The sequence below is a fragment of the Apodemus sylvaticus genome, chromosome 7, assembly GCF_947179515.1.
Source record: "Apodemus sylvaticus chromosome 7, mApoSyl1.1, whole genome shotgun sequence".
Taxonomy (NCBI): domain Eukaryota; kingdom Metazoa; phylum Chordata; class Mammalia; order Rodentia; family Muridae; genus Apodemus; species Apodemus sylvaticus.
In genome coordinates, this window is record NC_067478.1 from 56,107,861 (window position 1) to 56,123,182 (window position 15,322).

Consider the following 15,322-nt stretch of genomic DNA (forward strand, 5'->3'; position numbering starts at 1 on the left):
TATTCAGAGGCAGCATGGCATGGCCTTTAATCCCAGCACTAGGCTGGCAGAAAAGGCTGCTGGACGTCAGTACGGAATCTCATGGGAACATCTCTGTACACGGAGGACAGCCTGAATCCTAGTAACATAGTTAAGTACTTCCCCCAATCCAAGTAAACTTGAATTCAGAAACAAACAAAATAAGTAGTAGAGTTTTACACGTGAGAAACAACTGAAATAGTTGTTTCCCTAACGTGTTAATCTTCAGGAAAAAAAAGAAAGAAAAGGTTAACTGTAGTTTGCAGGGCTGGGCATGCAGCTCAGTGGGAAGGGCTTGCACTCAGCATGTGTGGGGTCTTCGATTCAATCCCTAGCACTGCAGCACATGCAAACAAACAGAGCCTGTAGTTTGCAAACCGGCTCTGCTGGCAGAGGTACCTGCCGCCCAGCTGCCGGACCAGACAACCTGAACTGGATTCCGTAGGACAGTATGGAAGATCAGAGAGCACTGACTCCTGAAAGTGATTTTCTGACTTCCATATTTGTGCCATGCATGCAAAGTACTTTGTATGCATATACGCACACACAGGTCAGTTTTTTAAAATCTTTGAAGTTAGATTCTTGGAATCGAACTAGATCTGCAAGCCTTGCAAAGTTACTTAGCCTATCTGAACCTTTGTTTATAAAAAAGACCCATTGCTTCACTCATAGAGTGCCAATGTGAGAAACAGGTATAAAAGTACAAAACACCTTAACACTACTTGTAACCTTTTTACTACCTGTGCTTGTGTGTAGGTGTGCACGTGGAGGTCAGCAGACAGCTTTGGTTGTGGAGTCTGCTCTCTCCTGCTGCCATGTAGGGCCTGGGACTGGTGGCCAGGGGCTTTCTCTGCTGGCCCATCTCTGTCATCCACTGCTCTTCGGTGTAAGGACACCTAACTACTTCACTGCTGGTTTCTACTTTTCTTCTTCTTCTTGGCTTTCTGAGGCAGGGTGTCACAGGCTAGTCTCAAACTTGACCTGATTCATAATGCTTAGGTTTCAAATGGCAGGATAGGATTACAGTGTTTGTGTGTGTGCCCTCATGCCTAGTTCAATTGTTTCCACATTATTTACTATTGAGTTATTTTTCAATGTTTAATACATACCTTGAAATCTAGAAAAGACTCTTGTTCCTGCTTACATTGCGAGAGATAATCCTTTACACCATTCAGCTCAGCCCCGTGGAGCTTTCTGACTAACTGCTGACGCTTCTGAATCTGGATTGTGCCTGAAAGGAGAAACCATTATAGGGATAACATAACTGCCGCTACTCAAAAATGCACAGCACACTCGGCCTACACTAGCTCCTTAACTCAGGCAAGGACATTCTTTACTCTAAAACATTCATGGTGTCATTCCTCAAACAAAGTGAATGCTAATGCACAAGACAAGCAGGCTAACCATGAGTTAATTCACTAAGCATACACAAGAACATTTATGTAGTTCACTACCCTTCCAAAGAAAACCACATGCCACTAACAATCCACCACCCAAAAAAACCCACTGTTCATCTTGTTATACCAACAGCACTCATCTTTGAGATCACTGAAGTAGTGTTTCAACCTCTTTAAACAGAAAAATAAGCAATTAGTAGAGTTCTTTTCCTACAGGTTAAGAGTCAAAGAAAAATGAAAATGTATGTTTCTTAATAATTTGTCTACAGGCTACAACTCAAAAACTAAAATACAACACAGGAAATGCCTAATTATGAACACCCATCATTCTTAAAGTCAATTTTCTATTTTATTTTACTTTGTTTTATTTTTTAGAGACAGGGTCTTAAGTCATCTAGGCTAGAGTCCAACTCCCTATTTACCTGAAGATGATCCTGAACTCCTGATTTTCCTGCCTCTACTTTTTTTGTTGTTGTTGTTTTTATGAGACAGGGTTTTTCTGTGTAACTGTTCTGGCTATCCTGGAATTCATTTGTAGACCAGGCTGACCTTGAACTCAAGGAGCTCCACTTGCTTCTGCCTCCTGAGTGCTGGGATTAAAGGTGTGTACCTCCTCCTCCACCACCACCACCACCACCACCACCACCACCACCACCACTACTACTACCTGGCAAAGAGGCTGTTTGTTTGTGTGTTTGTTTTTGAGACTGAGTCTCTTGCAGACCAGGCTGGACTCAAATTAACTATGAACTGGAGGCTGACCATCAACAACTTCTTCTGTACCACCTCGAGGGTGCTAGGATTGCACCACCTCCAGTTGTTATGTTGAGCCAAGGCTTGAACCCAGCAGTTTGTGCATGCTTGGCAAACACTCTACCAACAGAGCTACATACCTTCTACTTTTTAAATACAGAGATTACTTATAAAATCTTGGCAAAAAAAAAAAACATTTTGAATTTAAGGTCAAGTATGAAGGAATTGACCTAGTGCTGGGTGATCACCTGAGGGCTTTGCAGATGGTGGCTAGAGGCTCTTCTACTGCCAAGATTACTTATATCCATATACTATTTTGGGGGAGGGACACATGCACACCATGACACCCATGTGGAGGTCAGGGAACCTTCTAGGAATTGGAATCCTCCTTTCCCATGTAGATCTCGGGGATCAAACTCAGGCCATCTGGATTGAAAGTAGCACCCTTACCCACTGAGCTATCTTATAGACCCTCAAAGCCAAATATATTAATATATTAATTCTTCAACAGGACAGGGGCAGTAGAAGAGCCTCTAGCCACCATCTGCAAAGCCCTCAGGTGATCACCCAGCACTAGGTCAATTCCTTCATACTTGACCTTAAATTCAAAATGTTTTTTTTTTTTTTGCCAAGAAAAGCTGTTGGCATGCTCCTATTACATGTATCATACAGGGAAAAAACACCACTAAACCAAAAAGCATATCTGGCAACTAGTGGGCATACCAGTACATGCAGAAGTTTAAACATAGAATGTAATGATCCCTTTTAATTCCTTCTACAGGTCTTGAAACCCACTTTGAACATCACTTAACAATCCAGGAGTGGGGATCCAGCGGGGCTCTAGAATAGAAGGCCTAGCACAACATCGAGCACCTTCACTGTCTATCAGAACTCTCCCACTAAGGAACCATTTATGTCAAATGTGAAGCAGCATGCACACTTCCTGAACCTTTGACAGACTACCAAACATGCTCTAGGCTGGAAAGCCCAGTGCCCTCCCCGTTCTCACTCTTCCTCGATCCCTCACTCTAATCCCCGAGCCCTGACGTCAGCACAATATACAAATTACAAAGCCCACAGCAGTTCCAGCTACCGCCAGCTTCTTTTATTTTTGCCTTGTTCTTTTCCCTGTTTTTTTTTTAAACTGTTGTTTTCAGTTGCTCCATAAATCAAACTTTCTCACTCAGCATCCTAAACTGTGTTCAGACACACCAAAAGAGGGCATCGGATCCCATTACAGATGGTTGTGAGCCACCATGTGGTGCTGGAACTCAGGACCTCTGGAAGAGCAGTCAGTGTTCTTAACCACTGAGCCATCCCTCCAGCCCCCTTAAAGACATCTTTTATCTATAATATAAGCAATTTTTGTTTCCAAAAGGGGTTCTGGAGTTCCCATTGCTGGGGTGTCTACTTTCCCCCCTTGCCTGTCCTAAGCTTACTAAAAGCCCATTCAAGGATGACCGAGTAGGTTGACATAGCCATGGCTTCCAGTGCCTCTCTGTGCTGTGTAACTTCTCATCTAGTTACAGTTACATCCTCTGAGTGGCTGGTCAACCTGTCAACACCTGTGTGGAGAGATGAGTGAGGGCAGGGAAGCACTTCAAACATGAATTTTGTGTTAGCTTTCTTAGAGATCATTTATCTTCTTTGCTAATAACTTTTATCTTTTTCCAAAAGTTCAGATGCACTTTTAGGATCTGAACCATGTCACACAGCTAGAGTACAGTGTGTCACTATCTTTTGCTTTCTCTTCTAGGACAGACAGGAATCCCACCCCACAGGCACCCGGAGCCGAGACTGGCTGACTATGGATACAGATCTCGGAGAATGATCTTAGTGCAGAACTCAGTGCCCAGCGCAGGGCGATCGACGTCCCTCCCTTCCCTAAGTGAGAGCACTGAGGCTGCTGAGTCAGGGCTGAGATTTAGGTAACTCATTTCATATATTGCATCATCCAGGATTCCCACACTGAGGTAAGGCTAAGATTAAAATGGATAAGGAAGATAGTGTGTTAATTTTGTTAATTGTGTTAATTTTGTTTTAAAAGGAGTGTTCTAAACTGTACTTTCTAAACAAATATTCCAAAGTCATGCAAATTGTGAGATTTTAGTGTAGTCTATATTAATATTCAAGTTAATAACCAACTCTTGGCTTTTAGTAAGAAAAAAAGATTTTAGACCTTTTCCCTTGTTTCCTTCATTTTTACCTGTAGGGGACAAAAATACACTCAAAAACACTGATAAAATTTGTGCCTCAGAGCACACTGCACATGGCTCAGAGTGAGGCTCAGCAGGACACACGAGCGGGCCTCCTCATGAGCCCAAACACCACCCCAAGCTGAACTCAGAAAACATACCTTTACCACATTCATGAAAGAACGTATTGTTGGAAAGAACTATTAAAACAGAAAATTGAAGTATAGGTTATGTAGACCAAGAAAAGGAATAAATCTAAAAGCAGTTTACATAGGCAAAGTAGATTTTTCAAGTTGCCAGGCATGATGGCATAGACTTTTAGTCCAGCACTTGGGTGGCAGAAGCAGATGGAGCTCTGTGAGTCTGAAGCCAGCCTGGTCTACATAGTGAGCTGCTATACAGTGAGTTCCAGGATAGCCAGGGCTATATCGACAGACACTTTTTCAGACAACAACGAAAGAGTTGTGAACTTGACATGGTTTAAGACATTGACTTCTCAAGTATACTATACCTCTCTAGCCAGGTAGCACAGGTCTATAATCTCAGTACTCAGGAAGCTGAATCAGAGCTCATAGTAAGACCCCGCTTTAAACACCATAGATAGATAGATAGATAGATAGATAGATAGACAGACAGATAGACAGACAGACAGACAGACAGACAGAGATGTAAAGCCCTACTTCAAAAACCAGGATGGCTAGCCTAGAATAGAATTTGTAAACTAGTCTGACCTCAAACTCAAAACCCTCTGCCTGCCCCTGGGGAAAGCCATTTAACACCACGCCCTGCACCTTCAGGTTTTTTAAATTCATGTTTTGCCTGCATTTATGTCTGCACTATGTGCATGCAGTACCCTAAAAGGTCAGAAGAGGGTGCTAGAATGGCGCTGGTTATAAAAGAGCCAGCACATGGGTTAGGTGCAGGAGAGTGAACCTGGGGCCTCTGGAGAATAGCCTAACCAGTGCTCTTGACTACTGAGCCACCTCCCCACCTCCAACTTCAGATTTTTAATTCCCAGTCTTCTTACTTAAAAAAAAAAATACATAACACAAACATGTATGTTACTAGTTCTTATTTATACTCGAGATTCTGATGATGTAGGAAGATTACAGGTTGGAGACCAGCCTGATCCGTCTCCAAAAAAAAAAGAATGTCAATGCTTTGTTTTGGAACAGGGTCTCACTACGTTGCCCAGGCTCATCTCAACAATCCTTTACTTCAGCCTCCTGAATAAAATAGCTGACTATAGGTACAGGCCACAGTATCCAGCACTGACTTGTTTGTGCCATCTTGTCTTGCTACTATATGCAAGTGGCTTCTGCACAAGGTGTTTCCCAACACTCACCATAGAAGTGTCCAAATCCCATGCTGACAGCAATCACCAAGGCCAGGATGACACACTTGTTGAGACCACCGCTGAAGTGGCGTTTACTTGGCTCCTTGGAGGGCTCATCTTCGTGCTCAGCGAATGGAGGCTCCTCAGATTCTGAGATAGAAATGGTCTTCCTCCTGTTGCGGCGGCGTCTAGGAGCAAGGCTGGGCTCCTGGCTGGTGTCATCACTACTGGATTCCTCATCACTAGGCTGAGATGAAAAGACTAGTTTAAAAAGAAAAATGTTGATATTTAAGTAGACATTCTCAGAAAAGCCTTGCCAGTAAATATGCCAATAATCAATGCTAGCCTTACATGCCCTTTAACACGAGAAAGCCAAAAAGAGAAACATGAACAAGAACACGCTGTTCACTTACCAACCCCAGACCAAACCCAGGCAGAAACACATATTTCAGTTAAGGGGAAAAAAAAAAAAACCTGTCTTTCATCTTTCATTTTATTTTCTTTTTCACTGCTACTTGAAGGAGCAGGAAGTGTGAAGTACTTCCTGGTCTCTCACAACAGGTCTCTAGCCCACAGTGCAGGCCTAGAGCACCACAGTTCACACAGTTCCCAAAGTCAGGTGAGCCCCTCCCTTCCACTGCCACTCTTACCGGAAGGTTGTGGACTGCATGCCTTGGTAAATATGTCAGCTTGAGAAAGCAACATGACAGCCCACCCCTACCCCACCATGCTAAGGCGCAGTCTGTGCTGCTCCTCCATGGGACAAAACAAAAACTGCACAAAAATATCTCCAGTCCAGGGGCAATCCCTTGGAGATATTACTTGCAGCTTTTTGCACATGTCACTTCTTAATTCCATTCCATATTTCAATGAATTATTGACAAGAACACTTAGTAATAATTTCTATATGCCAGTTAGACGTAAAGTGAAGATGCGAACTTGAATTTAACAGAGCTCCAAAACAGCACACACTCATGCACTCAAAAATGCCAGTCTTTAGAAAACAGACTGTCCATGCCGCAGGAAAGCTGTGTCTCCATCACACAATGCTTTCTAAAGATCAAGTGTGGAGAATGTAGTTCATGTTCACATGACAACATCACTACTGAATGAACACATATCCTAATGCTTAGTGAGGGCTCACTGTGTCATGACCTCATGCCTAGCATGTGTCTGGTTATTCTTGATCACTAGTTTTCCCAAGATGCATTGCCTCAGCTGTGAGGTACATTTCTTAGAGAAAGAGAAAGAGAGGAAGACTTAAACCAAGCATTACATGATATAAAGGCATCCAGATCATGGCTGGGATACTGAAGTAATACTTTCTGACAGAAGCTCATTGTGTCAATGTACAAACAAACTTTTCTCCAAATTTCTTAAAAATGTCTCCAAACCTACAATGCATATTGCCTTCATATATATGAACAAACCACCCTGTAGATATTAATAGTCATCAACTACCTAATGCTTCTATCTTTAACGCATATATGTAATGGTGGAAATATTTGGATTTCTAAATGTCCTATACAACATAGTTAGGCCCACAGTCTAAGCAGCAAGCAATGCAGAGGCATGCAGTCAGTGCTCCAATAGCAAATGTGACTAGCCCAGCTTGGGAAGCCGCTTGGCCAGCTCAGCTCAGCTCAGCGTCAGGCACACCACCTTGGAGGGCCAGCTGGCTGGGAGCACGGAGTCTCAGCTGATCATCCCATCCCCTTATGTACTCAGGAATCTTCCACAGCTTCTCCCACCACCTTTCTTTTGTGAATAAATAGGAAAGAAGATGTATAAAGCTTCATTATAAATAATAAAGGGAAAAAAACAAAAAATACAACTTTCACCAGTTAACACTGTTATCTATATGAGATTAAGATCCAATGACTCTTATTAGAAACATACACAAGACTTCACTGCAGCAATCACCTTCGCCTTCCGGGTAGGAGGGTTGGTTGGCCAATGAAGGCAGTAGTTTTCTTAAATAAACAAAAGCTGCATACCTATTATAATAACACAAAACATGAAGCTGAAAAGCTGTAAGGAAAAAGAGAATGGGAGAACAGAATGGAGGAACTACAGAGACACATCATCCAACAATGCCTGGCTGTGGAGCTTTTTCAGTGTAGCCTAAAATTTATCATTATTTTTAAACATTGTCTTTATACCAGCAATTTTGATGGGTTAAAAAAAAATGCTTAAATTGGGTGTGGCCATACACACCAGATCCCAGCCTCAAGAAACAGACAAGTCAATCTCTATGGATTTGAGGTTAACCTGTCTCAAATTAAAACACACACACACACACACACACACACACACAGCTGGGCGGTGGTGGCGCACACCTGTAATCTCAGCACTCTGGGAGGCAAAGGCAGGTGGATTTCTGAGTTCGAGGCCAGCCTGGTCTATAGAGTGAGTTCCAGGACAGCCAGGGCTATACAGAGAAACCCTGTCTTGAAAAAAACCAAATACAAAAAACAAAACACACACATATACACGCACACACACACACATACACACACACACACCCTTTAATATTTCTGGTAACTAATTCTGGTTTGGGTCTTTGTTCTTGTTTTTTGTTTGTTTGTTTGTTTGTTTTTGTTTTTGAGACAGGGTTTCTCTGGGTAGCCCTGGCCTCCTGTAACTCACTCTGTAGACCAGGCTGGCCTCGAACTCAGAAATCCACCTGCCTCTGCCTCCCAAGTGCTAGGATTAAAGGCGCTGCCACTGCCCCGGCTCTGGTAATTAATTCTGAAACAATCTTTGATCTTTCAAAAAGGATATCAAGCCAGACCCCTGGACTTTTGGGTGCAAGTTCCCATCAACAATGTGTACTGTTCTCTCACTGTGCCCTTCTGCTACACTTCTACCCAAGTCCGTGCTTAAGTCAGAGGCAGACAATTATAAATAGATAATATATCAAAAGGGAGAAAACTGAACATGATGGAATTATAAAACTCAAAAAGGGGGGCTGCAGAGATGGCTCAGCAGTTAAGAGCACTGACTGCTCTTCCAGAGGTCCTGAGTTCAATTCCCAGCAACCACATGGTGGCTCACAACCATCTGTAATGGGATCCGATGCACTCTTCTGGTATATCTATATCTGAAGACAGCTACAGTGCACTCATATAAATAAAAATGAATAAATATTAAAATAAAAATAATAAAACTCAAAAGTAGGGAGCCGACTGCACAGAATGTGGGAAGGCCTTAACCTCTGGCACTTGTTGAATTCCAAGGTCAACTGTACCAAATTTTTGTAAATACAGTCACACATCTGTATCTCAGGCTCAACAAAGGATGGATTGAAAATATTCAGAAGACATTCCTTCTGCTCTGAACACATACAGACTTTTTATTACCATTCCCCAACAACTTACACAGCATTTACATGTCAGACAGGAGTGTTACATGGGGACAGAGGATATGGGTGTTTTGTGACATAATCCTAGCTGAAGAAGGCAAACTGTCACAAATCCAAGGCTGGTCAAGGCTACATAGTGAGGTCCAGGACAGTGTGGACTCAAGAGATACTATCCCAGAACAAACCAACAAAAAAGCCAAGAAACACAATGTGGCATTTTATTACCTTAAATTGGCATGAGAAATGTCTGACTGCCAAATGTATACAAATTATTAAAAGAATGGAAAAATATAAGGAGCTAATCCAAACTATATATTCTTGGCTTTTCATCAGATTAGGAAATTATTAAAACAGCAGTTCTAAATGGAGTCACAGGTCTCCCCCCTCCATCGTTAAAGTATCATTATGGGTTAATTAATAACTGAGCTAACTACAGGCTTCTCTTTTAACATTTTCTTGGAACTTTATGTCGAAGTATTTTGTATCATGCTGAAGGATTCTACACATTCAGAAATCAGAGGTTAAGAATTGTGTGTGGTGCTGGGCGGTGGTGGCACACACCTTTAATCCCAGCACTTGGGAGGCAGAGGTAGGTGGAATTCTGAGTTCGAGGCCAGCCTGGTCTACAGAGTGAGTTCCAGGACAGCCAGGGCTACACAGAGAAACCCTGTCTCGAAAACCAAAGATTGTATGCCTGTACAGGTCTTTAATCCTAGCACTCAAGAGGCAGATGTAGGCAGATCTCTGAATTCAAGGCCAGACTGGTCTACAGAGAGCAAGTTCCAGTGCAGCCAGGGCTATAAAGAAACTCTGTCTGGAGAAAATTGTGGAAGTTAGGAATGATGGCACCTGTCTGTAGAAGTGTTCCAAGGTCAGCCAAGAGGCAAAGCCTGAGCTACACAGTGAACATAAAAACAGCCAGAGTTACAGAGCTAGACCCTGCTATCCCACAATCAATCAATCAGATATTAAAAGACAAATGCACCTTTTGAGGACTTGAGACTTTAATAAACTGAATGTAGCATACTGCTTACCTAGCATGTGCAGTATCTGGGGTTCAGTCCCCAGTGTATACACACACACACACACATACACACACACACACACACACACACACACTAATCACACAGCAATGTGTCAAAGAAAGAACACTGAGCTCAGCCATAAAGGCCAGGAAAACAATGTAACAAATTTTATCAAGATTTTCTTGAGTTTCAGAGAGATTATTTAAGAAGTTGAAAGCTGGAGCTAGCAAACAAGCGGCCGGCTGCGGCTGCGGTTGCAGCGGTCCGTACCGGGCTCCGGCTGACAGAAGGTGTACTGGCTGCTGGAGGAAGAACCCATGTTTAGGTCCTCTGAGCTGGGCGCTTCTTTAATGACTGTGACTTCCTGGATCCCCATTTCTTCCATCTTAGGAGGTTCAAGTGTAACAATATCCGAATCGTCACTGGTAGTTCCGAAATAGACATTGTCTTCAGGGGAAGTTGCTTCCTCCACCTACAGAACCAAGTTTACAGGCAGTAAGATCAGTAGTTTTGAGTCCTAGATTTTCTTCACAGTTCAAAATACATGACGCCTAGTTTCATTCTTTTTTGTATCCTCTCCCCTTCCCTTTTCTTTTCAATCTGAGGATGGAGTCCATGGCCTTGTGCTCACAGTGCTTCGGGTCTACCACAGGATACCTCTCCTATCCCTTAAAGATGTGATTTCTATCCCATAGTAAAGGATTATGCAATCACAAGCTCACTTTCTTTAGGCTGGAGACCTCAAAGCCATCCGTAATGCCAAGAATTAGATGAGATGACTGTCTCCTCTCACTGTGCTTCAGAAACTGAAGAGATTGCTCATCCCTGCTATGACCACAGGACACCAAGAATTCACTTACTCCAGCAGTCCTGAGTTTGCTGGCACAAAGTACTACCTCCAGGGAGATGTGACAGACTGATTCAACAGTTAGGCTATGCAGTCTCCATACAGTCTGAATATGTCCCCTAAGATTCATTAAAACTTGGGCTAGCTCATGCCTTCAATCTCAGCACTCAGGTGGACCTCTGTGAGTTAGAGGCCAGCCTAGTCTACATACTGAGTTCAGGTACAGCCAGGGCTATGTAGAAAACCCTGCAAACAAAACAAAACAGAACAAAACAAAACAAAAACAAAAACAAACGCCAACAACCATGAAAACTTGATGATCTCTGAGGAGATGAGGAGGCTGCCGTCTGAAGAGGCACACAGCATAGTGCCATTCGGCCATTTCCTTCCTCTGTCATCCAGGGACATTGCATTTTTTCCCTACAGAGAATGTGGCAAAAGGTACCATCACCACACACCAAACTAGTTATTAGCACCTTCTTCTTAGACTTCCCAGCCTCCAGATATTAACGGTTTTTAATAACTTACTAGACAGCAACACCTTTCCACCCGCTGAACCACCTTATCAACTACTAACGATTTATTTACTTATGAGTCTGCCTAAGTTTATGCACATGTCTATCTGTGCAGATGCCAGAAGAGGGCATCACATGCATGGAGTTGAAGTTATGTGTGTTTGCAGGACACCCAGCTTATTCCATGTGTGGTGAGATCTGAGCTCAGGCCCTCAGGATTGAGTAGCAGGGATTCGTGGCCACTGAGCCACGTCTCCAGGCCCTTCCAGAAAAGAATGATTCTTTATGTCACCCATTCTCAGCAGGAAGGGACTACAATACCTTGGAAAAATTAGGCAGACAAGTAACTCTATTCAAAAGACAACTACAACAGACAATATTTAATTTGTCATCAAATGTAAAAGTTAACCTTCATTTTAGACATTCACTCGGTAAATTTTGAATAATTCAAGAATAAAATCTACTTTCAAAAATAACTATTTAAACTATTGTTAAAGTAGATAAATAGATTAAGCTAACAGACAGGCTAGCTAACTCAGCACAGCTCCTCATCCTCTTGTCACAGTTGGCTGTTGAGGGTGACCCAGGGGAAGCTCTTGCTTACAGTCCTGTTCAGAAACCCAAAAGTAGTCAACTTCAACTTTAAAACTGACCCATTTTTTTCACTAGATTTTCTTATAATTTAGGTAGGAATAGAATGCTTAGCTAAAAACAGGAAGACAGTTCTTATCAAATATCCACAGAACGGAATACAAGTTTACCTCAATTGCTGACTTGGTTTCTCTCATTGATGACATCATGGTTTCTCCCATTGACAACATATTGTTTGCGTTGCTTTCTGGTATAAAACCAAAAGCGGTATCATTATTTCTTTTGTTGAAAACACTTTAATTGTGATATATCATTAGTCCCTCTGTTCTTGCTAGCAAATCTAATTACTTCTAAATATAATGGGACGCCGGGCGGTGGTGGTGCTTGCCAGCACTCTGGGAGGCAGAGGCAGGTGGATTTCTGAGTTCAAGTCCAGCCTGGTCTACAGAGTGAGTTCCAGGACAGCTAAGGCTATACAGAGAAACCCTGTGTCCAAAAAACCAAAAAAAAAAAAAATATGAAGGGACAGTTTCACACAGGGAATGTAACTCATTCATTACAGGCTCTGAGGTGTCAGCAGACTTCTTTTCTAACTAATCTCAGACACTTGCTGGCAGATTTTTAACTTAAACAAGTTCACTTAATGAACATCTAGGATAAGACCATTCCAATGACAATCAAGGATGGTAACCCCATCTCCAGGAAAAACAAAAAACAAAAACAAAAATAAAAAAACAAACAAACCCAGGAACTTAACTTACCTCCACCCCCAGGCCCCACATAAAGAACGTGCAGCTCCTCTTGTTCTAATAAGGAACATTCTGGAGTCAGTTCACAGTTGTCACTGGCTGTAGCAGAATTCACGATCTCTATATCAGAACCCTAGGGGAAAGTGGTAATTATTAATTTAGCCAGTGCCTTCCTAAGACTGGATTTGCAATGATATGTAGAGAGTTGCTGATGCTACCACACTCTAACCAGTATCAATCCTGACTGGCTTTGTTCAATTCAGTCTGTACAGGCCTGCTAGAGGAAGACTGCAAAAATGGAGCCATACACTTCAAGTCAACATGAGGTGAACACAGGATGATTGTCTATTTGATGAGACTAAAAGCCAAACCCTGAGTCCTAAGTGTCTGCACTCAGGGGCTGGAGAGAGCTCAGGAGTTAAGAGCAGTTGTTCTTCCAGAACCCAGGCTTGATTCCCAGTACCCACAAGATGGCTCACAACTTAACTCCAGTCCCAAAAGAACCTCCACCCTGCTCTAGCATTCTCAGGCACTGCACGCATGTGGTATGGAAGGCCAGAGGACAAGGTGGAGAACGGGCTTCCTCCTCCTACCATGTGGGTCCCAAGGACCTACCTACCTCAGGAAGTCAGGCTTCACAGCACCCGAGCCATGTCACTGGCCTCCTAGTTTGATTGATGCTATTTTGTAAAAGGCATGACTAACAAACTGTTCTAAACCTTTAATTATCACAATAATTATTTCTATACATCATATATACACCAAGCAGCAGTTATGGTAAATGCCCATAACACAAGCACTTGGGAGGTGGGGCAGAAAGAAGACTTCCACTTGGAGGGCAGCATGGGTTATGTAGTGCGTTTAAGGCCACACTGGGCTACATTGGGACCCTGCTTCAAAATTAATTAATTAATTAATTTAAAAATCACATGAAATAAGAAATACTTGCAAAATCCTAAATACAAATGGGGAACTTTTGACCAGCTACTCAGACTCTCAACAAGCAAGGCTGATCGGATGCTATGGTTTCTGTTCCTATCTATGACTTTTCTGTAGCAAAAACAATCAGCAAGGTAAGGAAATGCATCAGCATCTGTAACTTTCTAGTTACACTGTGCACTGTATGTGCATAGTTCCTCATTACAAAACTGGTTTGACCACACTCAAAGCAGCCTGAACTATGTAGTGGGCTCCATCCTAGCCACAACTATAGCCTGTCTCTAAAATTAGTAACAAAAAATGAAGGCTGATGGAGATGGAGAGATGGCTCAACAGTTTAGGACACTGGCTGCTCTTCCAGAGAGCCAGGTTCAGTTACCTGTACCTATATGGTGGCTCACAACCATCTGTACCTCCAGTCCCAGACAATCTGACACCATCCTCAACCACAAAGAAGACAACCAGTCACATGTGTTCAGAAAGTGAGGCAGGAGGATAGGAAGGTGAAGTTAAGCCTGGGCTATGTGGTAATTTAGAGAGAGGTTATCTTAGTTACACAGAAAGACACTGAATTTCCCTCCACGCACACCTCCAAAATAGAAATGGAAAAAAAATGTACCACAAAGAAGGTCTTTAAAAATTACATAAGAATAAGAATGTAGTTGTACCAGGCAGCACCTCATAAATAACTTTGAGACCAGCCCCTCAAAGTTAAGGAAGTCAGCTAGAATAATGTAGAAGATCCCGCTATGGTTTTCAATAGTACCCCAAATCCTGGATGCTACTCTCTGGAGAAGTTCACACTTCCTCTTGATTATGAACAACTGCTGTCCTCCACACATGTAAATCTAAAACACATATCTTTTCTTATTAAGTTCTGCACTTCATTAAAAGAGGGGGAGCGGGCGGGACTGGGCATGATTCATACCTTTAGTCCCCATACCTGGGAGGTTGAGGCAGGAGGGCTGCCTTGAGTTTTAGGCCAGCCTATATGACAGAAGGAGACTTTCTCAAAAAACAAAACAAAAGCCAGCTAAATTAGCACACAACCCTAATCCCAGCTGTGAACACACGGCCAGTTCTGGGCAGCCATGGCTACTCAGTGAGACTTTAAGGTCTCAAAACAATCAAAAAACCCCACACCCTGGCTCTATCAGCATAGGCCTGTCAGCCCAGCCTGAGGAGGCAGAGATAGAGGGAGGATTCCTAGTTCAGGAAGACCAGCATGAGCAGCACACTGATTCAAGGGAGAGAGCAACTTATTAAGACCCTATATCAAAGTTCTGTTTGTTTAAAAAACATTGGGCTGTATGTAGCTCCATGGTATCTAGCAGCCAAATTAAATATGGGTGGGAAAACAGTCAACTATAGACAAAGGAAGCCACGTTTACCTAGAAAACACTGACCTTCATAAAGCAGTTTCTGTCACTGATGACAACACATCGGAGAACATACCTCATGGTTGATGACAGTCCAGCCACAAGATGAGTCGCTGTCGCTGGAACTTTCAGACATTTTTCAAGTCTATAAACATGAACATACAATGAAACATGGGACACATTTTAAAATGCCCGTAAAAGCTCCACCACACAG

General features: G+C 42.6%; 1 protein-coding gene across 3 annotated transcripts in view; it reads right to left on the bottom strand.

Annotated features, from left to right (window-relative positions):
• Positions 1-15,322, bottom strand: part of Ccpg1 (cell cycle progression 1) — a 32,050-nt gene that overhangs the window by 4,879 nt on the left and 11,849 nt on the right. For 2 of the 3 annotated variants that reach the window (XM_052187812.1, XM_052187815.1), the window contains exons 2-7: positions 15,185-15,253; positions 12,803-12,923; positions 12,212-12,288; positions 10,359-10,560; positions 5,709-5,960; positions 1,128-1,249 (exon numbers count right to left, since the gene is read on the bottom strand). In XM_052187812.1, coding sequence (XP_052043772.1) covers positions 1,128-1,249; positions 5,709-5,960; positions 10,359-10,560; positions 12,212-12,288; positions 12,803-12,923; positions 15,185-15,244 — 834 coding nt within the window. In that variant the 5' untranslated portion in view covers positions 15,245-15,253. Of the gene's footprint in view, positions 1-1,127; positions 1,250-5,708; positions 5,961-10,358; positions 10,561-12,211; positions 12,289-12,802; positions 12,924-15,135; positions 15,254-15,322 lie in introns of those variants that run through there. The other variant, XM_052187814.1, reaches the window with a different exon arrangement.